This window comes from Solenopsis invicta, chromosome 2, assembly GCF_016802725.1.
Source record: "Solenopsis invicta isolate M01_SB chromosome 2, UNIL_Sinv_3.0, whole genome shotgun sequence".
Lineage (NCBI taxonomy): Eukaryota > Metazoa > Arthropoda > Insecta > Hymenoptera > Formicidae > Solenopsis > Solenopsis invicta.
The window spans coordinates 15,410,006-15,436,145 of NC_052665.1; the positions used below are offsets into that span (position 1 = coordinate 15,410,006).

A 26,140-nucleotide genomic window follows, 5' to 3' on the forward strand; every position below is an offset into this window, starting at 1 on the left:
GTCGATGGAAAAAAAACGCCCCTAGAATATTTGACACTTGTTCGTTTAACTCTATATATAAACGTCGAAGATTTACATTTGCAAATTTACGATAAAAATAAATAAAATGGCCAATATCGATTAAGATATTTCATGGTTAATTCACGACGTCGTTATTTCACACGCGGATTAACTGCGGGACTATCGAATCTGGGTAGCTCGACCGTAAGTAATTGCGCGGTATTTTTATCCTTGCTTGTCGGTAAATTTAATAAGGCCTTTTGCACAGCTAAAAGTTTAATAGTTGACGTAAAAGGCCTGCGGTCATCCGCGCTAAGCTTTATTGAATTATAACATAAATATATGGTGAAGTGGACGATTCCGCGAAAGCGACTATTTTTCACGAACATTTAATACGAACCATTTTTTTTTTTTGCTTCAGCCTGTATGCGACGAAACGACGTTCTTAACTCTACGATCTATGAAATGCGATATTCGCCACAGAGATAATATATAACAGATTAGATTGTTAGTGGCATTAATAGCCGGCGTACGTTTATTCGTCTCCGCGTGATACGTTGTGCCGATAGCGAAATTTGCACCATTAACTTGTAGTTTTTGCTATTGACCTATTTTATCGAGTGGAAACGACTTGGTTATAATTTATATCGCAAGTTTGAATTATTCACATGTATTTACAGTTTACGTACGATCAGGTGCATTTTTTATAAATCGTGATCCGAAAGTCATGATTCATTTATGCCATAATTCAAGATGCTTCCCGCGTGTATTTCCCATGCATAAAATAATTCCGCTTTAAACTGAATGAGAAATACCGATTCATTATTTCTTTGCTTCTAAGCTCCATTTACGGGGGAACTTTTCATTCATAATGTGGAATGAAAGGCGAATTGGCGCCTTGATTCGACTACCTCTCATTAACAGAAATTGATTACAAGACCCAGGAATTAAGCTACGTTTATTTTTCCCTAATTCTGGAACATTACAGATATACATTTTGCTTAATAACTTTAATAATTATGTGTGCCAATTGTTTAATAAAAATAAAAGAGCGTCAAAGAGTTACTGAGACTTGCGAACGTTTTTGAGAGAAACTCGGTGTCCTCGAGATTTTTATTTACGTTTTTTCCAGATAATTACATTAAAGCGGCTTAAACAAACGATTAATATTATTGATAAAATTTTATTAGCAATATTAATTACATCAATATTAATATTATTTTTATAATATTAATGTAACTGTAATATTGCTATCGACGCAAAGTGAAATTAATATTAGTGAAATTAATATTGCAATATGAAATATTGTACATAGGCCGCTTAACAATTCCATTGTAGTGACGTAATGAAAATATTACCATTCACATTTGCATAACGTGAAAATACTAAATAATTTTATTTGCTATTTACATTTTTAATAATTATCTACTCTACTCTAGAATTGGTTATCAGAGCTAATCTTATTAGCTACGAAGAGGTTTTATTTGGGGGGGTTATTCTCCCAAGGAGGTTACTCTCGGAAAAAAGATTTTTTTTGAATCAAAAGATATTTGTTCGAATCAAAGAAATTTGCGCGTTACTACGGTCAAAGAAAAATTTCTTTGATTCAAAGAAATGTTTTTCGGTTGCTCTTCTTATTAGAATGAAAAAAAAAAAAATAGTTTGATTGTGCAACGCAAATCTTTTTTAAATGAAAGAAATATATTTTTAAAATCAAACCAACCAAATTATTTTTTATATTTTTACTTTCTTTGAATAAAAAAAAAATTTATTTACTTAAATTAAATAATTTGAACAAATAATTGATTTACTTTTAAAAAAGGCTAATTTTTTAAAATTAAATTTTCATTTTCTAAAAATATTAGAAATATTTTACCTTCAACTTAAAAAAGTCAAATTAAAGAAACGCAATTTCATTAACTAACACACAATTTTTCTCTGGGTGTAATGTTCAAAATTAAAATACCTTCGTCTCTCGGTTTGCATGAATCGCAACGATCTCACTCTCCAAGGTTCACTTTAAACGTCGTGCCGGTAAAAAGAACGTTACAATCTTGATCTTCATCGAAAAGTTCTTATCGTTATTTTTCATCTAATCGTAGGAACTGCTAACTAAATAAAAAAAGTGCTAATGTCCTGTTGAAGTTCCTTCTCTTTCTCTCGTCTTTTTTATCGCGTCGTGATACGAACAACGCGACATTTGCTCGTAAAACTTTCATAGCACCGTCAGGTGTAATTGAAACGACTCTGCCGTATCTTTCGTACGGGTTACTTCCTATTTTAGTTCGAAAATTTCATCCACTCCTACGACATTTATATTTGAAAGAAGTGTTCTGTACCGCGCGATCCGCCCGTTTTCCCCGCTCCTTTGCGGGGAAACGCGAACGTGGTATAAGGCAATTGAGGCACACAATTAATTATACAAGCGAAAAGATACGCTTCCGCAATTACCGGGAAAATTGAACCGTCGTGTGTAGGTGCGCGGAATTATTTCCGTGTGCTTTTCTATCTATCAAAGATTAATTTAACTTTCGATGTACAGGCGAAGCGATCCATTATCGACACGACGCGCGCGGGGCCGACGCGATCGATTGTACGATCGGTCGAAGGACAAGTTTTCGAACGCGCGAAATAAATTTTCTTTTTACTTTCCGAGACGGGTCTGCGTTCGCGTCGGTCCACCGCGATGGATTGGTCTTTACAAGCGAGAACAAATGTTGCTAGATACCTATGCGGCGTATTATGCGGGGAGAAGCCGGGTGCATAAATTTCCGCTGCAAGTACGAATGGAAACGTCGCGGACTTGCAGCATCGGCTCTCGTATAACGCGTCACCCTCAGCGTTGCTGATTTATCGTCGCGTCGTTGCACTGTGCACGTCTCATTCGTTGCGTTACGCATCTCGCGGCTGTTATTCAGCGGGGCCGATTGCCAAAACAACTCGTTAAATTCAATAGCGAGCAAGGGGCCGCCGCTCGTAACGTCGCGTTTCTCTCTCTCTCTCTCTCTCTCTTTCTCTCTTTCTCTTTCTCTTTCTCTCTCTCTCGTTGAAAGCATAAATGCGAAAATACGTAATGGAACTTTAATTTTATCCACGAAGGTACGATCACGTTTGGTTATTCCTCAACGAAAAGTCGCGGGGCTCCCCCTTTCTCCCGGTTGGCTCGTAATAATAACGGCCCTTCCTTGAGCGAATGTATCCGTCGTACCGCAAGATTAGACTCTTATTTCCTGCACACACGCTTGGAGCCGAATATTTAGACAGATTTACACACGTTGCACGTATTCGCGGCACGTTACTTCGAAATTTCAACGTAATGCAGAAGTGAGACTGCAAGATGCGTTTGCACTCTGAATGTTACACTCCCACACATCATGCAGTAAGAGTCCTTACCTTTCTTCGCGTGCGACCGTAATTTTATATTTAAATAGATTTATGCTACAATTAAGCCGCGTTCTGTTGCGCTTTATTTTCTTTCGTGACATTAGGAATAAGGCTAAAGAAAAAGTCCGGAGGATAATCCGAGTTTTACGTTTGCCAAACTCTTCATGAAATTAAATTCGTTTCCTACATTAATCAGACGAACGTCGAATTGTTCACATTTTCCGGATTTCTTGCTTTTCGCGCAACAATAGAGGTAAAGTTAAGAAAATAGTGTGCTCTAATTCTGTTTTATCTTTCAATCTAATAATGTCAGGGTTTTTAACGTAGTTTCTGTTGTCAAAGCGTTCGTTTCTTGGAAATTTTTAATTTAAGTAATTTTGTACGTTCAGGTTCAAAATTTCATTTAAAAAATATTAATAATAAAAATTAAAAAATAAAATTATAAGAATAAAAAAAAAATAAGTAAAAAATATTTATGGTGTAAAAGAGATAATGTTCGGGATATTAATTATATAAATTATTGCGCACAGTAAATATACATTTTACTATTTATACTAATTAGATTTTAACGTTTAATACATGCATATTTTATATAAATTAATATTTTCTAAATGAAACTTTATATATTATATTTAAATTTATATGTGTAATGTAACTTTTTGCAAATACTTTTACGATTTTTTTTATTTTTATGCACTAAATATATTTATTTTATTATATATTTATATTAATTAGATTTTAACATTTAATATATGCCTATTTTATATAAATTAATATTTTCTAAATGGAACTTTATATATTTGAATTTACATGCGTAATGTGACATTTGCAAATACTTTTACAAGTTTTTTTTTTTAAGTTTGCCACCAAAGTTTGGTCAACACATCAAGTTTCAATTTTTGCATTATTCTCCAAAACTAACGCTTTATTTCTTTTAAAAAACATGTAATTTAGACAATCACTAAAAGTCCCGATAACACGCGAAGCTATTACCTTCTATTTGTCAAAGAAAAAATCGTCGACGACTGTATTTGCACGCAAACCTCAGCCAAGTGAAAAATCGAAGATTGCGTTTCCGCGATGCAAAGTTCGCGCGACTTCACAAAGTTTTCAAACCGCATTTCTCTCCGTGCTCGTCATGTTTTCTCCGCACACTTTCCGCAAATCCGGATACGGGCTGTCGCGACAGTTCCTCAGGATCGTTACGGTGTTTGCTCGCGCGTCAGAAGGAAAGGAATGAAGGAGAGGGTGAGAACACCTCGGCGGGACGAGGTACCAGCGTCGAGCTTCTTCCGAGCGGAAGGATGCGAACGCGCCGGCGGACTCTGCGAAACTGAGGTGCGCGGTTTTAACGAGGCCGAGAGGTGTGCACGTCGCTCGGTCACGACGCCGCGCTTGCACGCTGCGAAAATTGCTCAATCCAGGGGGATCAAAATATTCCACCTGTTTATACACCGCCGTTAACTATTTTTTCTCCACCGCAGAATTGCGTAATCTTTGCCGTACGCGGCAGTCTAAAAAATATAGTTTGATGATCCTGTTCTTAATAATGTCTTGAGTAATTTCTTTTTAATTCTCGATAAAAATCCACACGCCGAGAAGGCTTTTTGTAAAATTGTATAAAAAATTATTAGAACTAATAGTGAACAGTAATGGACTCAAATGGTTTTCCAATAGTTTTTTCGAGGGTCCAGTAGTACTTTTCCACTAAGAATTCGTAAAATATTTTCGTATACATTGTGCTTTGATTGAATTTTAATTCACGGCTTTGTTATTTTAAAAAGTCCAACAAAATAGAATAGAATACATCGGAAACTTTACGAGCTGGGCAAATTTGTATTGAATAAATAATAATCTCCGATAGAATGCGTTATTATAGAGAAGTATTAAATTTTCCTTTGACTTTGGCACTGTTTTTCATAAAAGAGACGAGTTATTGAGTTAGATGCACGTGTTCATATTTTTATTTGTTTATTTATTTTTTTTAAATATCTTTTTTTTATTAATAAAGCTGCAATATGAAACAATGCTTACCAGCTTGGAAAATATTGAAATGTTAATACTTTGATCACAGTTTTGCGGGCTCGACACTTAGAAATTACATTTATGAAATTTCGTTATACAAAGGAAAATATTTATTGAATATTGAGATTCGATATTTAATTATAACAGAAGCTTTATTTATTATTTAGTAATCTACTAAGTGATAAGGGTACTTGAAAAAGTGTTCCCTTCATTGTTTCGACGTGAAAAATGGAAATAATCTAGAAAATTATTTTCATCATATACGTACTCTCTCGGCATTAATCCAAATTCGCTTTCTTGGAATAACGCAAAAATGTACATACATTCAAATACACTCCGACTATGAGATCTTTGCATATAAAGTCATTAATCACTTCTATTATTAAAAGTTTATAATTTTGATGTATGATGGTAGTTTCCGGCGATTGTATTACTCAATTTATTTATAATTTCAGAAATACTGTAGCCATTTGTCGTATTAAATGCTAAAAGTATATTTCTTTTAAGTCTGATACAGAGAAGTTATCAAAGATGATCGTTATGCAACTTTTTATATTTTAGCATTTGCTCTAAAAAAAATAATGGTATAATTTTAATTGCAATGGTAAATTTAATAAAACAATTAGTATTTATATAAACATCGACATGATGAGAATTAAATTACAATTAGATATTATTTTTTAGATTTTAGCTTTTAGATTTTAGATTTTTTAGATTTTTAGATTTCTAAGTTCGAGATTAAAAAATTTTCGAGAAAAAATTTTTATATACAATTATATGTAAAATATAATTATATATATATTTCTTATAGATACTTTTTATATATAATAATATATAAATTTAAATAAATATATATAAAAATTCTATATAATTTTATATAAAACATTTTTCTCTAAGATTTTATTATTAAACAAATCCATTTTTGAAAAAAAAATTAGAAACAAAATAAAATTTTGTATTTATTTTGAAAATAAATACAAAATTTTATTTATAAATACAAAAGAAAATCTAAATCTTAATTTCTAAAAAAGTAAACCTTCGTTTTAAATCCTTTTAGAATTCAAAAGCTATCGATGTCTTGATAAACACTTTTGTCGAAAAAGGATTTCTTTCCCAGTTTCGAGGCTTGAACATTTTACATTCTAATCGTAACGTTCCGTGTATCTAAACTATCTAAAGCATTGTGTATCGAGCGCCTGGCACGTTATTTGCGAAACGTTTTTCCAGCAAATCGCGAGGCTTCCCTATCGAACTATTTATCGTCTCTTGATGTTTATTCACAAGTTCATTCATCATCAACCATTGAACCGTCACTGTGCTATCTGTTATCTTCGGCGATTTATCGCGAGCTGCGTTTTCCAGTCGGCACTCGTCGTCCCGCCTTTACGCAATCTGGTTTAATACCTCTTCGTTAACGTTAATTAATCTTATTCCTTTGGGGACGGTGGTACTGGGCATGTTCGTGCAAGATTGCGCGACCAACATGACAGGTGGTTCCTAAAGGTTCCGTGAGACATTTGATTAATAGGATTTTGCACGGTTTACGACCTTCTGTGTCGCTCGCGATAAAAAATTTTTGTCCCGCCGCGATTTCAAGTTCAATACACGATCGACGCCGTTTAGGATAATGCGCGTCTCTTTTTCACTCGCATTATTACGTTAAAAATATAGCGGTGAAGCTTATCTCCGACGATGACTTTTTACGCTTCTCAAATTTCAGCACGAAATAACGGCAAAGCACGTATACCGACATTCTGCACATATTTAAAAAATATAAACTAAATCAACATATAAAAATGAAGATTTGACGTGTTTTTTTAGTTTTTAAATATTTTTCTACTCTTATCTTAATTAAAGAGTTTGCTACAAAAACCAAGCGAGTTCATTTTTTAAAAAATTTGAGTTATAGCGCCAAATTATTCTCTATTAGTGGCGTCACATCGTGAACAATTTTTTAAACAAAAATTAAACAGAAAACGAAAAATATAAATAAATAAATAATAAATATGTAATTTTTTCAAAAACTAAAAATGTTTTATTTTTTTTTTAATAAATCCTCAAAATATTAATCCTAAAATCTAAATCTTTGTACATTTATGTCCAAAAAAAATTGTCATTCACACGAAGAGAAGTATAGAAAAATTATTTTTGTTATAAACAATTTGTAACATTTGTAAAATTTTTAAATTAAAAATAAAAAGGTTATTGCTTCAAATAATAGTTTCTTTTATTATTAATGTTATAAATTGAGGTAAATATAAAATATTACAGGTAATAAAAATTAAGTTAAAAGTATATAGTTTTTTCACAAGAAAATCAAACAAGTCTAGAGGTTTTTATTCCTTTTAAATAAATTCTCAGAATATTAATCAAACACTACAATATTATTCTTGCCTACTTTCCTTATTATATGTCCGAAGAAAAATTGTCATATTTATACAATGAACGGTCTAAAGTTTTTTTGTTTCCTGAAAAATTAATTTTTCAAACTTGTTTGGTTTTTGTAGGGAGCCCTGCAATTATTTCGCTCGGGCATACGCTCGGCAATTTATGGGGGATTCAAAAAGAAAAGTAACATATATTTATAACGTTGGCAAATCTTTTTTTAGAACCTGTACAAATTTTTCCCGAGCATAAAAAGTATTATTCATACACGTAATATAATATTATTCCCGGGGACATTTTCGTGTTCCAGTAGCACCGAGAGGGCGACTGCGAGTAACAAATCATTGCGAGATTAAATTCTCCAAAAACAAAAAATTATAATAGGCTGGGAGGACCCGCGGAATACAGATAAATTCAGTCGCGTACGTACGGGTGAATTTTTGCATCGCCGCTTTTTAATCTTTTTCAATACGCAATTTTTTTTTTTTTCTTTGTGTTTGTTTTGCGAGACAACTTCCACAGCTTCCACTGAATGCACTCGACGAACGAAAGAGATACTACCGCGTCAGGCTTGCAGCACCGTCGACTCCGAGCTTTACGATCCTCTTCAGCGAGACTTGTACGCCCTATATTCCCACCCTCGAGAGAACGTGACCGTAAAGAGTGGAAGAGTGGGTAAAAGTGCAAAAGCAAACAGTTTATTTCATCCGAGTGTACATACCTCGGTATGCCGACAATTCCTTGTCAATACGAAATGTAATCTCGAGGAAAGTTATTTTTCGGATATGAACGGAAAGCCGATTCGTTGCGATCGATTCGTGGCGTAAGTGGTCGGGAAAATAAACGAAAGAGATAAAAAGAGTAAACACTCTGCCACGCTTTCCTTAAACAAAATCCGGTGCCAGTCATCCTCAATCAATACACATTATGACATCGTGATATGGCGTCGAGAAGCTGAATAGCAAGAGCTAACTGTAGCTATATATGTATTGTTTCGCAACAAAAGCAGTTGGGTTATAATCAATCATGATCAAAACCCTCTCCTTTTTTCATTCATTTTTTAACACTATTATATTTTAACAATGATGTATTATGACGGGAATATGTAATGTAATATATCGCAATAAGAATCGAAATGCTCTCAAAATAGGCGTGAAACACGGTTGCGCTATTTAATACTAAATTATGTTTAGCCGACACTTTCAAAAGACGCTTTGAATGAAAATACCCGGTTTATAAGGATTCGATACATGTATAATCGCGATTCTATCATAATTATCGAGGAATTCATTTAACGCAAATAATTTAAATGTTGCGTCAAGCGAGAAATTAAAAATTTCGTTTTTTTTCCAATTTTACATTATACAAAAAGATAACAAAGATAAAAAGATAATAAGTAGACATATATTATTAATTATTTATGAGAAACTTGTAGAAAAAGGGAACATTGAAGTGTACAGGTAATATAACTGGGTACAAGCCAGAAAATGTCATGAAAGATTCAAAGTATTAGATACCCACGAGAGGTGGAGGGCCTAAGATACTTGGAGAGAAAAAGTAAGCCCCCGATATATATCCATATTTAATTACAATTCCAATTTCAAAGACAATGAGAAATTAATGAGTGATCGTTTGATCATAAAATACCGTTCGATAACACTGCAAAAAAGACTTACCTTTTGGCGTATTATTAAATCGTTTCGTGCTCCTCATTAAAGATCCGTTAATTGGGAAATACGCGATATGCAAATTTCTCGGGGCAAGAACGGATAAAAAGATTCGATATATACAAATTACTCTTTAAGAGAGTGCTTCAAATGGCGAGATGTTCTACGCTAATACTATTCAAATTAAATCCCCCGAAGAAGTCACGAACAGAAAGCATCCTTTATACTTAATCAGTGTTCTGGTTCTAGACAACATTAATTTAAAAATCGATCAAAATATTTATTATTAATTGAGGAAAGAAACAGTGTAATTAGCGTAATTTTATAGTTTCAAACTAATTACTTCAAGTAATCCATCAGTTCTTAGAAGAGAAGTGATTCTAAGTTACGTAAGCTTCTCTGATTTGCAGTAAAGGAGCACAAACTTCAGCAAATTACGATACAAGAATTTCATATAATTACAGTGTGTAGGGAAAAGGATATAATGATAACGCGTTTCCATAAAACAGTTTTATATTCTTTTCACATTCGCGCACTTTGTATATCACAGATATTTAGGATTACAATAAGTGTTAAACTTTGATCGTGCATGTCTTGTTACATTTTAAACTGCAAAAAATCAGTATAAAATGATACGAATATTATACAGCGCGCGTTAAATAAGCCGATACGCATCGATGCAGAATTATTAATATATTTTTCTGAATTTTCTGCCATATAGATCTTTCAGTAATTTCGCGTAATGCGATATCTATCATTATTTCATTGTTTCGCAATGTATTCCATAAAGATTCGATATCCAATTTGCAATATTTAATTTTACCGCAATTTAATCATTGTCGCGTGTAATTATTATGAAATAATAGTAAAAATAATTTACAAAGGTATTGAAATTATTTTATTATTAATAGATCGCATTCTATAATAAATCTCGTTACGCGTGATTTTCATAAGTGCCGTATTTGGTGTGTTGCAAATTACGTAATAAGAACATTCTGAATTCGTTACGCATACACATACATTATTGTTCGCATTTTGCTAAGCTGTTTGGCAAAGAGAAGCTACAGAATGAAAAGATTAGACCTAAAATCATAGCGCTTATTATTCCCTACGGCTTTGAGCGTCTTGTGATAACGTTTCCTCTTGCATGCGTGTACATACATACATGTTATTTTACATACAACAGAGGAAACATCGTTGATTTGGAAGAAAATCATCGAAATTCAAAGATTAACATATTTCAAAATTTAATACGACATAAAATTGCAATTTTTTTTATTTTTTATTCGTAGTTGCAAGATCTTATCATTTTTTTTAAATTGAGAGGTTGTTCGTCGCACACGATAAATATTTTTGCTGAAATTTAATAAATTTTAATAAACTATGATAATATTCTTCCAATCTAATAATTTTTCTTGAAATATATTGTTTCTTAAACTTAAACCATTATCCTTACATTGTTATACCTTCGCTACGAAATATCGCGATGAAATCGAGATTTACTCTTAATTTTCCACAGTCGAACTGAAAATGCAGTGATTAAAAATTTAAAATTCTAATTGTTTTAAAATATATCTCGAAACATAATTTACGCATCATGGATTGATATAAGTATTGAAAGTATAAGTTTTAGAATGGTACTTGCTAGTTTATTACAAGTAGAAAATTTACTAGCTGATAAATACTCTATTTTATATATGTTACAGAGTTGACAAAGTGACAATATCTAAAATTTGTTTACGGCTCTATGAAATCACTAAAGTCCTCTGTAAAGAATGTAACACAATAATATCTAGTATCATTAAAATAATATATATATATATATATATATATATATATATATATTCCGCAATATATATTTATAGTCTGGATAAAATATTAGCTAGTAATATTAGCAGATTTTGTTTAATTACACTGTCACATATAACCGATCAAAACGACGTTTTAGTATTTTTCTGAAGATTGTTCCGCCGCATAAATATTTTTTATATTTTAATGTAATATAAAAACTACATTCGTTTCACATCTTGACAAACGTAGAAGTAAATCTTCAATTTAACGTCTTATTGATAGTTGGAACTATACATTATTAATGTTTACTTGCAAATACACTATTAATGGATGCTTATTTGCATCCATAGCTACACTGTAGTAGCTAAAGTAGGCACTTTCGTACCTTCGTGGTACATTAACTATTTCTCATCAAATATTCATAAGACATTGATACAGTCTTACCTCAGCTCTATAATTATACTCAAAATGTAAAGAAAGGAAGCTTGAATACAAAGGCAGCAAAAGAAGCACAAGAAGTAAAGGAAGCGAAGAAAGTAAAGTAATCAAAGAGAAGTAAAAATATTTTAACGTTATTCATGGCACGTAACAGCACAATTAATACAAGTCCGGCGCCAATAAAAATGTAAAACGTTACTTTTGACAGTAACATAAAGTTATGGAATATTTTTATGCATGTGATAAACCTTACTGGAAAATTGTCATTCAACAAAATACAAAAATTTCAGTACTAAACAAGGTCAGCAGGCCTATATATGTCAGTCACAGCGGTTCGTAATGCTGAATAATAATTTTTGCAATCTCGAGCTTATTCGAGCTCTATGTTATATATTCGTCGGACTTGAAACACAATCATGAGGTCGGAATACGTAATAATAATGCTTTAGAAGTATCTGTAAGATCCCCCCCCCCCTGGAAAAAAATTTCAATACTCCTAAATTAATGAATAAAAGAAACTATCTGCATCATGATATATACAAGAAATAATATGAATGCATAAGAGAATAAATTTAAATCTTGGCGTCTGACTTATAATAATCACGCCTGTAAAAGGAAGTAATTACTACATTTCGTCTCTTGTTCTAACATCGCCATCGTACTTGGATATTAATACTTGATCTTCTTCTCCTTGCCATTTTTGTCGTATATAAATGAAGATCCCGATGAAGAGTATTAGAAGTCCGATTCCCGCTATTCCAAAGAAGGTTACAGTACCTAATGATCGAAGAATTATAAATAACTGAACTTTATTCGCGAATTCGGCAGTTAGATTAGCTTCTTGAGTAAACCACAGCATTGGGATGTAAGTCTTCGTTATATTCTCGAATATGCTGAAAAATCAAAAATAAATTGGATAAAACGTTCTCTCATCCATTATCAAATTTTCTATACGCACATAAAAAGATAGCGCCTCCAAATTCTTAACATAATTACAGTATTTTTTTGATTAATTTAAAGTTTATGTTTTTAATTACTTAAAGTAATTTCGATAAAAAGTAATTTTGTTAAAAATTTTTAATAAAATACTGATTTTGTCGCTTTCAGTATTTTTCTATTAAATAAAATCATCTTGTTTTTGATTATGTAGCTATATAGAATAATTAATAACGAAAGAGAAAGAGAGAGAAAGAGAAACCAAAAATTTCTCGTTTCTTTCCGCCTTTAATATTGAGAAAAAAGATATTTACCTCATATCAGGCACTGGTTCCACCAACAAATTTAACTGCAGTTGCGCCTTAATTGCGAGTGGGACACCTGTGGTCTTTAAAATTGTTTTCGTATAATATTCTTCACATAACTTATGCATTTATAGTGATAATTTACGCAAAGTACTTACTGGTTCTAAAGTCATTAATAGTGAATGTTTTTCTTTCTGCGGTAATAATCCCGTTATATTTACTCTGTAACTTGGATCTGCTAGATAGAAGTGTGGTAAACTAACGAAAGCCGGAGCCCCAAATTTGCAAGATGAAATATCTAATGTTCCGCTAGGTCCACAATTCCCTTTAGGACAATAACATTGTCTTGAGGCTACATATTTGCCATTATCGAGCATATATTTATTTGCGGTATATGTACTTCCTTTTATCCCTTCAACTTCCGTTGTTGTTGAATTGTCTTTTGACAAATTCAAAGTCCTAAATAATAAACATATTTTAATGCACATTTTTCCATCATTGTATTCGAGCTCTGATTTTTAAAAAATTAAAATAAATCTTTAGTATTAATTTGTATTCTATAATAAATAAATATGAATAAAATAAATGTATGAATATGACTCGTAAAATATATATTCCATAATTTAACACTACTCGTTTTAAAAACAAATCGAAAATATATTTTTTATATTAACAGCAGGAATTATTAGTAAAAATGAATATTTAATATTTAAATTAAAGCATTATTTATTGTAACGCAATTTAATATAAAGTTTCATATTAACTTAAACGATGTTTATCATAATGCTATTTACTACTTACGTGCAAATATCCGGGATGAATATAGAAAGCGTCTGATTATCTAATAAAGGTGGCCAGAAATCCCCCAATGAACCACCTACAGAACCACACGAACCCTCATACTTATCTGTTCGGTTACTAAAATTCCATTCTTTTAGCAATCCCATCTCGTACAAATTGTTTACTCCAGTTAACATGTTGAACGTGCCATCGTAAGTGTCCGAGCCGTTCCTCTGTGCAAAAAAAAAGAAATAATTAGTTTGCGTTGCTTCAGGCTACGTTAAATTGTTTGAGGTACGTTCGAGCCATTGCACTCACCCCGTAGAACCATGCAAATTTGGAATAAGGTATTTTCGTCACTTTCATCTTTCTCGCAATTTCCAGTAACGTATCATTAAATCCCTCAAATATCAGCGTATTCACGGTTCTAGTAAATACTAGACTTTCTCCTAAACTCACCATAAACTCATTGACTAACTTACGTATGAACGGAGGCTTGGATTTTACCGAGTGTGCAACCGTCTGAAATTAGATTACAGTAAAACATATTTGGATAAAGTTAGGTAATTAGTTATGCGCAGAGCTAGATAAAAGTAAAGTATTTGAAATACAAAATATAAAACTAGCAACCTTAGTATTTGAATTAGAAAAAACAAAATACTTTTAATCTTTCGATTTAAAATATACGATTCTTTGAAATTTTTTATTTGAAAATTACAAAATACTTCTTTGAAATATAAAATACTTATTAATTCGATCTTTTAATTACGATAATATATAATCTTAAATTTCCTCAACAAAAGCGCTACAACATTGGGCGGAAATTTTTAGCTGGCTTTTAGCTGAGCCAAAGAAATTCAAAATATACTTCTTACAATCAATTGTAATAGAATTTTACAGGCAAAAATCCGAATTTAATTAAGATTTTTATTAACCTATAAAAATCGAACTACTGATAGGTAGAAATAATTAACTTATTTTAATTATCTCTCATAAACTTTTCGACATTCCGTGCCTCGTCATAAAAGGTTCATAAAAAGCCAATAAAAGTTATTTGTTCACTACGAATAATGAAATCGTACAAATTCATCGCTATAATCAAGGCTGGGCAAAATACATCATTAAAATATTTGAAACATAAAATACAAAATATCAATCCTAATATTTAAATTACAACATACAAAATACTTTTACATGCTTCACTGAAATACAAAATACAATTTGTATTTCAAATATTGTACCACAAATACAAATATTTCGAATATGCTCAGCCCTGATTGTGCCAAATAATTAAGCCTTACCGCAACTATCGGATTTAAATTGGTGATTTCATCGGTTAGCTTTCCATTAGACAAGCTTTCCTCAAAGAACCATTCCTTCCTTTTTAGAAACGTGGCAGTTCCGTTGTCATTCCATATTATATTCACTTTAGTATCGACTTCTCTATAAAAGAGACACATATAAAACAGGTGTAATAACTTTTAGAATGGTTCTGGTATGTAATAACTTTTAGAATGGAAGAAATTTTACGGAAATAACGTTACCGAAAAACGTAAGGCCCCATTTCCTGAAAATTCGGTTTTGCACCCGGCTTGTAAAACTCCTCTGGATTGGTCCAATTGAACATGTAGAATTTGAAGTACACTGGAATAGGAGTTTTCACCCACAAGTCGTAAGTGAAAGATACTGGCGTTAACGTCAATATCTGTAAAATGCATGGATTATAACTACATGATTCTTAGACATAAATCGATTGAGATAAAGTTTCTCTGCTCTCTTGAAAATACCTTTACAAATATCATATCGTATATCACGGTAGTCCAAAGTGATCCTACGATTATGCCAAGGATCATTATTATTAAACCCACGATTGAGACGATCATAACTTTTGTACGGGATCGCGCCATTTTTACAGGACGTACAGGCCTGAAAATGATAAACAAACAGCAGTTAGTTATTTTTTTCTTAATTTTTATGATCCAAAAACTTTTTCTATTCAATGTGCACAAAAATAGGATCGATTATCATAGCATTTTTTACCTGAATAATTAGAATATTAAAATTGTTTGGAAAGAAGTTGCATTTAGCATTACAAACCCATATTCTGTTAAATACCATGCAATAGATAAATCCCAGAGTTTTAGAGAATATTCGCAATAAGTCACAATATTTTAGAAATAATTCTTTTAGAAATAATTTGCATACATAAGAAGAAGGAGAATTTCATGTTAGACAACTTGAGTTTTGTTACGATTACGACTACAAAAAATCTACACAATATTAGACAAAAAAGATTTGCCATAAAATGTTTTTATTGAAGTTTGAGTTAGATGACACACATATTATATTTGCAACAGGTTACGATTCGTTAGAAACATTTTTTATAAATGTAAGCAGAAAAAAGGTCAAATTTTTGTTCTCGATTTTTGCAATATATTATTAATTACTCTGTCTCTATACAGGTAAATTGTATTACAGTTTGTCACAGAAATGACTTCAACGAATGACATCCGCAAGTTCAAATCTGTACTTGTTTGACTTTTGTGTCAGACGAGTTATTTATTAACATTTATTTTTATTAGTCATTAGGGAACTTGAAAAAAAGTATCAGCTGCTCACAGATAATGCATATTGTTCCACGTACGGAAGTGTAGTAATTACATGCATAATCATTCATGAGACAGCGAGTACATTTGTTAGCTACAAAAGTTATCTGGAGTTATCTGAGAACAGATGAAATGTATCGGGCGGTCGAGGCAAACGTCTCGGATGTGAGATGTTACACGTGGCGATGATTGAAAGCATCAGGTTCCAGTAAAAATCAACTCGGTAACGCTCTGATTATTATGTTTTAATTAAGATCAAAGAACCGCATTGGCTTTCACTCCCACTCACGTGGAAGGGCGCATCATGGACACTTCATGGACACGGTGTATACGTTACATATCAGCACTGTCAGTAGCAGCTGAGCGAAACGTAAACAAGCGAATTTAATAATTGTTATCGGTAATGCATCTCGTGAAAAAACAGCGCTCGCAACCATAATTGGGCTGGGAGTTATTGAGCTGGACGTGAAGATTTGATATATACTGGGTGTATGCTAACCTGTCTTACCGCTATTTATCTCGGTGACAATTGGGAACGGGCGAGAGGTGGGACGTCGCGAATTTTCCCGCGTTAAACGACCCGCAGCGGTGCACCTCGATCGCGGAAAATCGCAATTCTATCACATCCTTGCACGAAAATTTCATGATAAGTTTAGCATTGGAAGACGTCTGCTGATCTCTGCGTTCCTCTCTTTTGTCCTACTGGCCTACTACACTACAATGCACTTTCTACACTCGATACTCCGTATATAGTGGTATTATAATTTTTATAGATATAAGACTGTCTTAAGAAATCCAATAATAAACTGAATGTCGAATTTAGGGACGAGAAACACAAAGATGAAGATAAGAAAGATAGATGTTGTGGTGTTCGATGTATAAAGTCTAAAAGCATGAAAAAATAAAAAAATAAAATAAAATAGGTCAAGTTGCCTAATTAAATCACGATTAAAATATGTGTATCATTGCGACATGATTTAAAACTTTTTCCACTATACAATACACGAAGCATTTGAATGAAACTAAATATTCTTCATCTTGGAGTATAAATTGGAATTTAAATTTATTTAAATTTATTTCATATTTCAAATTAAATTGGGTTGCAATTAAAAAATATAAGATATGAAAATATAAAACTTTTTTCTATAATGTACTTTGTATGTTTATATGAAACGCATGTTATACTTTATATTCTTTTTTTGTAAAAATCTATTTTAGTAATATTTTATATTCCGTGTTCTATACTGGTACAAAAAATATTATATTGTACATGTCTAGCAAATGCCAAGTTACAGTTATAAAACAGAGTCTTACAGTTGGTTATAATTTTCTACTTAACAATATATAATACAACGATGTTGTGTAACAATTATGTTATTGGAAAATTATAACATTTATGTAACTATAATTTGTTTGCCGGGTATATACTTTTTTTTTTAAATTCCAATCCCAAAATTATAAATTTTAATGCCGTAAATTTTCGAATTCATATTTTAGCTTTTCGCTAGTTTTTTGAATAAAAATTATTTCCGTGAAATCGCTTTTTATAAAAGTCTTACGTCCTTACAAAACAACTGTTGAACGTTACGTTACATTGTACGGAATTTTTTGTGAGCGAGAATGAATCATTGAACGCACAGTGTGCGATGACTGGCACTCTATTGTTTCGCTTATTATTTTAAATGTATGACTGCCTTAGCATGTGTCAATGCTGACTGTAGTTACAACGAAAATTGAGTAAAGTAATATATGTCTTGAACTAAATGAAATTGAAGTTTATGACAAATAAAATTTAGTTACGTTAAAAGTTATATGGGCCAAAAAATGCTGAGTTAAAAGTTGCATTAAGATTAAATAAAAAAATAGAGAACAATGACACTATCGGCTTGGTAGTTTCAAAATCAAATGACAGAGTAATTAATGCATTCAAGCCACGTAAGATATTGTAATGCGTGATTATACAATCACTTCTGATGTTAATGTACACAATGTTAAAAATTAACCACATTAATTTTCTGGATATAATGTTGATTGTTGAGAAGATAAATTATTTAACTGTTAGACTGTTACACTTTATATGTTCAAATTACTCTGTCATTTGTTTCTGAAATTTAAATAAAATAAAATTTAAAATTAATTTTGTAAAGCATTACTAATATTAAATTAGAACGTCGTAATTTTCGAAAATTAGATTACTTTAAATTATAAATAATTATGATTATTAAATAAGTTTAATATTTTATTTGTAAATTAAATTTATATGAGAGAGAAAGAGAGAGAGAGAGAGAGAGTAATTTTTTTCCTTTTATATTTTCTTGCTTTTACATAGATAAATTTTTGACTTAGAAAAGAAAGTTAACAAGTTAAAGTTTATGCATTTGAAGAATAATTAACGAAAATTAAAAATTAATTTATTTACAATTAATCAAGTTGAAAGGTTATAAACTTTTTAACTTCATTATTTAACTTTTATTTTTTTTTTAATTACTACCCTGAGTCACAAAGTATTTTCGAAGTATTTAAGAATTACAAAAGCAAACTTATCGCGCTAATGGCATTCGGAAAATTTTTGATCGCAAAGGAGCATCATAAAGGAGTTATTTTCTCGTATATATTCACCATGTACATGTTTCAACTTTTCATCAGAAAATTCCCGGCATTACAATTTTCTATTCTCCTGTAACTTTTAACGACAGTCTTTTTCGTTACTTTGCCGTTGCGCAGTTTTTTATCATATATATTATACATGCACAACGATAACGGCACTATCATTAAAAGTTACAGAATAAGCCTACCGGTATTAGCTGCGTGTCGAAAGTTTTCACAACGTGATGTTTACGATTTCTCTGAACTGATTAACTTCCGTTTATTTCATGTATACAACGTAACGAATAAGTAGATCTCTTTATACTTTATTTAATTTATAACGTTTGCCAAAAGTAAAATTACGAGCAAAAAAATAAGCGACGAAGTAAAAGAAGGAATGGACACGTAGCGACGACGAACAAAGTGATAAGGAAGTAGATAAAAAAGCAATTGGAGGAAATATCCAAAAAAAATTCAGAAATATGACCTTAATCCGCCACACTTCGATAAATATTATACACTCAAAAAAAGAAGCGTTTTATTAGATAATAGAATATTAGATAATAAAATATTTTATTTCCGTTTCTTAAATATTCAATTAGTTATAATTACAGAATTTTTATTATTGTTTTTTTAAATATTTTAATTTTAAATAGGTTTACAGGTTTAAAACGTATAAAGCTGAAATTTTCAATAGTTTTAAACATTTTAGTATTTTTTAAATCTACGTACCGTTGAAAATTAAAACATTTTTAAATATTTGAAAAACGAAGACAGAAATAAAACATTTAAACATTATTTAAAAATTAAATGTTTTTTTCCTGAATGCATATTTTAATTCTAAAAATATAATCTAAAAATCAGATTGCTCTTCATCTATTTTTAATATGATATATCCAATCTTTGACAGTTACTTATTTGAAAGGATTAAAAAAAATGTAAACAAAAAGTCCGCAGATAAATAACGTTCGCCGATTTCTATCAAGATATTTCGATTACGATGCGAGGATTCTTACCGCACTGAGGTCTGCGTAGCGGTTGCATACGTGCGCGTTTTAGGTTCCTTTGGGACTGTCGATTCGATCTCCACATGATCAGCCATTTTTTTCTCCCTCGGATATTTTAAAGGCACATTCGAGAAAGTAGTAATAACAGCAGACCGCTTTTCTCTCCTCTTCACTGAGAAATTAGTTGTGCATTTCAAGCGCAATCGCGCGTCCTCCAAATTACTTTACAATTAGCTTACTTGCACGTTAAAATAATCACAATGAAAGTAGAATGGCAACAAGTAGAGAAATGTGCCGTTTATAAAAATCGAATCTCTGCGGCGTGACTTCCGTGTTATTTTTTTCGTGGATGCGCTTATCCGTATGTCGGGATTAAATAACTGTTGGGCACAAAGTCTAATCACTGATTGAGAATATCGATGACGACGCGCGAGCCGATGTCAGTGTGATTGTCGGATTTCGAGTGCTTTATTACGATAAAATTGAATATTATGAAAAGCGATAGGTTGTCTTACTTTTATCAAGTTACGATAAGATCCCCTTCGAGGTAGCCACGAGATATATTTCTTTGATCCTGACTATAAATTCTTACTTCACGCGAGAATTCGTTTGGGCGACCTGTCCGAGATTAACATTCTTTGAGCTTCTCCAGATTAAAAGTGGCACATCCGTGAGATGGCAGTTTACCGAATCAAAAATTTGCACCGCATCAAACGTGCACGATGTTTGACGAAACTAATTAAAGATCCCCGAAGAGCCCTCAAAGAGCTGGTTGATTAAGAATCGCGAGAGAAGCTTCGAACGCAACTCCGAAGTTTGCACGCGCGAATTTTTCCGCACTTTATTTTTATGCACCATCGCATCGGGCCGCAAGTTATAGCTTGTAAGCGGATGAAGTTGATCCCCTCGTTGAGTTAGAATGAATCGGAAACATCGAGATGTAGCCCGGCACCGTTAGTGCGATCTCGATCATGGTCTCCCTAGCGCGCATGACGTCTCCTCTTGCGCAACTGTACACCTTACTTGATACCTGCGCCGTCTTCTAAAATCGGCCATCTCAATGCTATCGATCATTCCGATAAATGTGATATGCAGCTTCCGTGTGCAGGCAAAAGACTACGCGTACGACGAGCGCGGAGCACAAATAAAAGAGCTTCGCGAACTATAATTCATTAGATGACGAATTAGTGACTAATCGTTTGGCGGAACGAATAACGGAATTGCAAGTGGGAGATAATTACAGTTTTTTTTTTTTTCATGGCTACGTGTTAACAAGCATTGTTTAACTGCTCAAAGTTCAAGTTCATTCTTGCGATTGCACACATGAGTGATATGTGAAACAATAACAATGAAATACTCGCGACTCGCTCGAGGCGACAGATAAAAACATGCTCGCGTCAATGATTCTTTCAGTTGATACGTCGAATAGAAATTAAACAGATACTTTTGCAAGAGTTTCCGAGCAAACGATTAAATATTCACGAATCAAGTAATTTGCTTCAAGAATCGCTCTAGTAATTGAAAGAAATTATTCAGTAATTTAAACGACTTTGATATTAAAATTAACACTGCAAAATAATTTACGAAAACCTGGATTTAAACTGTGAAATAATATAAATTTGAAAAAAATTAACGGTGCATTTCTTGCGAAAAAATATCCAACTAAGACAAATAAATTCCAAATAAACGTCCAGCTTGAGAGTTAACATTCAATTTGAGCGTCATTATGGATCGCAAACGTTTAATTATATATATAATTTTTTCGTAAGGAATGCATCGTTAATTTTTTAAAAATTTATATTTTATAGTTTAAATCCAGATTTTCGTAGATTATTTTGCAATGTTTATATATATAAAACTATAAATAATAAATATTTTATTACTTTAAGTTATTTAGAATCTGTTAAACAACACTTTGTCGAATAGAATCGTTCCATATATTGAAACTGGAACGATTCATCAAAGTGTTGTTTAACAGATTCTAAACTCAAAGTAATGAAATATTTATTACTTAGGACATGATTTATAAAAATGTGACGCAATGCATAATCGGTAGAAGAAATAAAGTGGTGATAATATGGCTAGTCCAAAAATAATTATTTAAAAATCGGTTTAGTTTAAAAAAACAGTATTTTAAAAAATTATATATTTTCAATTTTCCATTGTTTAGAATTTTTTTGATTTAAAATTTTCCTGCGTTCAAAGAGTTTAGAGATATCATGAGAAATATCATTTTATCTCTATTTAACACTTAACATCTTTATTTAACATTAAACAACAAACATAAAACGATATCTTTAATGTTTTTGAACGTCGCCCTTTAGAATAACACTCGATTTATCGAAGAAATATTTCGATATAAAAATTTCATTTAAAAAACCATGTTAACAAAATCCTACGTTATCGTTTAACTTTGCATAACTCGAAGTGTGTACATTAAATAAAAAATTAAATAACAAAAAACACCCGAGTGTGCATATATTTGTGTGATAATACGCTCAAGTTTAAAAACAATGGGGAAATAAATATGTGTAATTAAATGCTAAAATATACTTTGAAAAAGTTTAGAAGTGCTCAAAAGTTAAAATGCCTCATAACAATTGTTAGCTATTGTGTAATAGCATATTAGCGCCACTAAAAAACGGCGAGCTTCTAATTGAATAATTCTATAAACAATTATTAGAATTTGTCACCTATTAACGGAGATAATAGAGGAAGGGGGAAAGAGGGATCATAATATTTACAGTAGCGATAATACTCTCTTGTGTGTGTGTGTGGTGTGTTTATACAAATAAGTATTTATCCTAATTAAATAATTCTTTTTTTAATTAATCTTAAACTTTAACTAATCTTTATTAAATTCTGTTAATTAATTCTTCAACTAAAATAAATATAAGTTATATATATATATATACGTATTTATCTTAAATAAAGAATTTCTTATGTTTTTCTACTTTGTCGATATGACGATCGTTGAAAACAGAATAATCATTATATAGCCAACAACATGACAAAACATGCGACGTGCAAGTAATTGCTAAGCATACAAGCCTCAATTGTATTCAATTCTATTAATGTTTTTGTAAAAGATTGTGGATTAGAATTATTTTTATCACCATTCTGTACAAACAATATAAGATTTTTTTCAGCAGTCGAATGATGTTTTTTTCTGTGTGTATAAATAGCCGTGAATTATAAATTGTAACTATATTTAGCATATTGTAACCTACTATCATATCTGATCATTTATAATGAAAATATCTTGAAAAGAAATGTTGTTTATTAACTGAACATAAAAAATATCCTCACCCATACGTATAAAAATGTATCAATTACAAAAATAGACATGCTCGTGCCGATGCATTAGAAAAGATTTTTTTAAATTAAAATGTTAAGTAAATCATCAAATTGTATTTTATTTAATCGAAAACAAATTTTATATGCTATAGAATCTTCGACTAAAAGTTCGTTATAAAACGTGTTAAGTATATTCTGCTCTCTTCTGATAACTTACGAATATTTTTTTACGTTTATCTCTAGTGGATATTATTGTGATTATTATTGAAACTGATATTAATGAAGAATTCTTCATAATATATTTTTATTATGTATTTAATATATTTTTATATTATTTATGATACATAATATATTTTTATTATGTATCATAATATATTTTTATTACATATATTTCTTAATAATCATGTCACATTTGTTAATAACTCAACTATGTTAAACGAAAAAAGAAACAATTGAATATTTTATACATAATTTGATATAAAATTGTAAATAGAATTTTATCTTGAATTTCTGCAAATTATAGATCGTGTAAAGTGGGCTTTAGAATTTGTTCACGTAATACTCTACATATGAATTTATTATAACAGCCACTTTCACTTCGCTATATTCATCATATATATAACACGGCATTTTTCAACAAACGATACAACCAACACAGTGAATCATTTTACCCTTATTGTTTATCAGTATTAAAGAAAGGATGAAATGATTCACTGTGTTACACTGTGTCCTTCCGTATATTTTGCTGGAAAACGCTAAAAGATATCGCGGCATAAATTATTTTGCATTCGATGATTCATTGGCGAGCTCTCATGAAATGCATACTTTCTTATCAAGTATATTATCAAATATAACTTTGAATTCATTTGCATGTTTATCCAATTTTCCATATTTGAAGAGAATATGTGCGTGCGAAGCAATGCATTTGAACAACATTCGATATGCAGTTTATTTTTTCCAAACTTTTTCTACGTATTATTACGTAACATATACAACATATGTAACAATAATATATTCAATAGGAAACAGCTTGCAATATAAATAATTGCAAACAAATTCTTAATTATTTTATATATATATATTTTTTTAATCTATTACTTATATATTACGTATATATAATTACTTATATTTATTTTAAATATTGTAAATATAATTTTTTTTTAGTATATTTGTATCAATGTGTCGCTTAAAATCTTTTAAATATGGCAAACATCGGGCGCGTTTAAAAATGCAGAGAAAGTGAAAGTAACGCGCGCGAGGAGAAAATATTTCTCCGGCAATTGCGTAGCGATTTGAACGCATCCGAAATAAAGTTATCACATCCTACTACCAGATAGAGATATAACGATGTCGTTATATCTCTAACGTTGTAACACTTTGTTCGCGTTACTGACGAACGCTTGCAAAGTTTAATAAATCAGAGCATTTGTTTCCTTTATTGGGTTATTACGTAAGTTCGTTCGGTCCTGTTACTCTTCTTTTCAATGAAATATAGGTACAATGAAAGTGTTGCGTTTTATTAAAAAAACTTAAAAAAACCGAAATGTAACAATCTAATATTTTCGCTTCGAATTTTCCAAAAAATTGCAAGAGGCGAACGCATTACGCAAATGAATGCGAAAATTTATCGCCTCATAAATGTGATTCCATTATGAAAAGAAAAAAAAGAGTAGGTTTCTCCATAAACTTCGCATTACTCCATAAAAGAGAGATTAAACCAAAATCTACGTTCCTTCGTAAAACAAAAAAAATTTGATGATACTAAGGTGCAATAATAATCGTATGATATACTCGTTAAATTATTTTCTTATCGTATTGATACATTTTCCGATTAAGCACTTTATTATAACAGCGCGTAATTGCAAACACTCATCGTCGGTCAGGTCTTTTTTGTTCGCGGCGAACGATAAAAGCAATGTGTTCGCGGGCACATCGATCTTCGAATCGACAAACAAGGGTGTTCCACTATTCAATTTTAACGATTGAATCCCCGATGGATGTACCAGATAACCGGTTAAAATATCGTCACGGCGATCGTCTTGATTGCCTCACCTCGACATAGCATCGATATTAACGGAGCGAACCGCGAATACGATAAGAGATTCGCGTAAATCGAGCGGAGCGAAAGGGTCTTTCTACGAACCTGTTGTCCTCGAAGTGGCCAAAGGTATTTCTTATCGTGCGTTTCGCCGCGCCGGCACCGACTCGATCCTCGAACCGCGAAACACGCGAATACACGCGAACTCGCCCGCCGACTGCTTCGCGTTGCGCGCGCGAATCGCCACGAATCGCCACGAATCGCCGCGAATAGCGTGACGCAGCGACACATACACAACACACACGCACGCAAGCGCCTCCGTAAATTATTCAATTTTTTCCGTCGGTCACACGTCGTGCGTGCGCACGCGTGATCGACGCTGGTGAATGATTTGGCAACTCTCTTACAAATGTATTTTTTTATTTTTTTCTATCGCGGCAAAATGAGCCCGACACGAATCTTATAAGCGCCCACCACATTCGTAGAATATTGTACAAATATTATTAAAAATGAAAATAATATTGAAATAATGTTCCGAGAATATTATTTTATATTTTTAATATTTTTAATATTTTTACATTATGCGAATATTATGTTAATTAATAAAATACAAAGTCTCTGGCTCAAATGAATTAATGAAATAATTACAACATAAAACCTTTCTATGAGCTACCGCGATTGTTTGTGCGTATAAATAAAATCGATTATTATTAACAATATTCAATTCAAACGTTTCGATCCTTTATTGGATCATCGGTGAAACATGAATGTTTCACTATTGTATTGTTAACACAATATTGTTAATAATAATCGATTTTATTTGTACGCACAAACAACCGCGGTAGCTTGCAGAAAGGCTTTATGTTGAAATTATTAATGTGTCCATTTTTTTTAT

General features: G+C 31.6%; 2 protein-coding genes across 11 annotated transcripts in view; both read right to left on the minus strand.

The window, feature by feature from the left end:
* LOC105197452 (orexin receptor type 1) overlaps positions 1–5,386 on the minus strand; it is a 48,351-nt gene extending 42,965 nt beyond the window's left edge. For 4 of the 5 annotated variants that reach the window (XR_003268263.2, XR_003268266.2, XR_003268265.2 and 1 more), the window contains exon 1: positions 4,378–5,386. The gene's annotated coding sequence lies outside the window, so the exon portion shown is untranslated. The remainder of the gene's footprint in view (positions 1–4,377) is intronic. The other variant, XM_011163810.3, reaches the window with a different exon arrangement.
* A 4,570-nt stretch (positions 5,387–9,956) lies between these two features.
* LOC105197453 (protein croquemort) lies at positions 9,957–25,481 on the minus strand. Of its 6 annotated transcripts, none has more exons than XM_011163811.3 (10): positions 25,351–25,481; positions 19,920–20,290; positions 15,499–15,637; positions 15,256–15,416; positions 15,013–15,154; positions 14,030–14,233; positions 13,733–13,944; positions 13,090–13,390; positions 12,941–13,014; positions 9,957–12,583 (listed from the first exon to the last, which is right to left on the minus strand). In XM_011163811.3, exons 2-10 carry the CDS (start codon positions 20,003–20,005, stop codon positions 12,316–12,318), a joined length of 1,587 nt encoding a protein of 528 aa, XP_011162113.1. In that variant the 5' UTR covers positions 20,006–20,290; positions 25,351–25,481; the 3' UTR covers positions 9,957–12,315. The 6 variants fall into 6 exon arrangements, with proteins under 6 accessions (XP_011162113.1, XP_039314187.1, XP_011162115.1 ...); XM_039458253.1 differs by having other exon boundaries at positions 19,920–20,082; positions 25,351–25,478; XM_011163813.3 differs by lacking the exon at positions 25,351–25,481 and adding an exon at positions 20,426–20,922.
* Between the last annotated feature and the right edge of the window lie 659 nt (positions 25,482–26,140).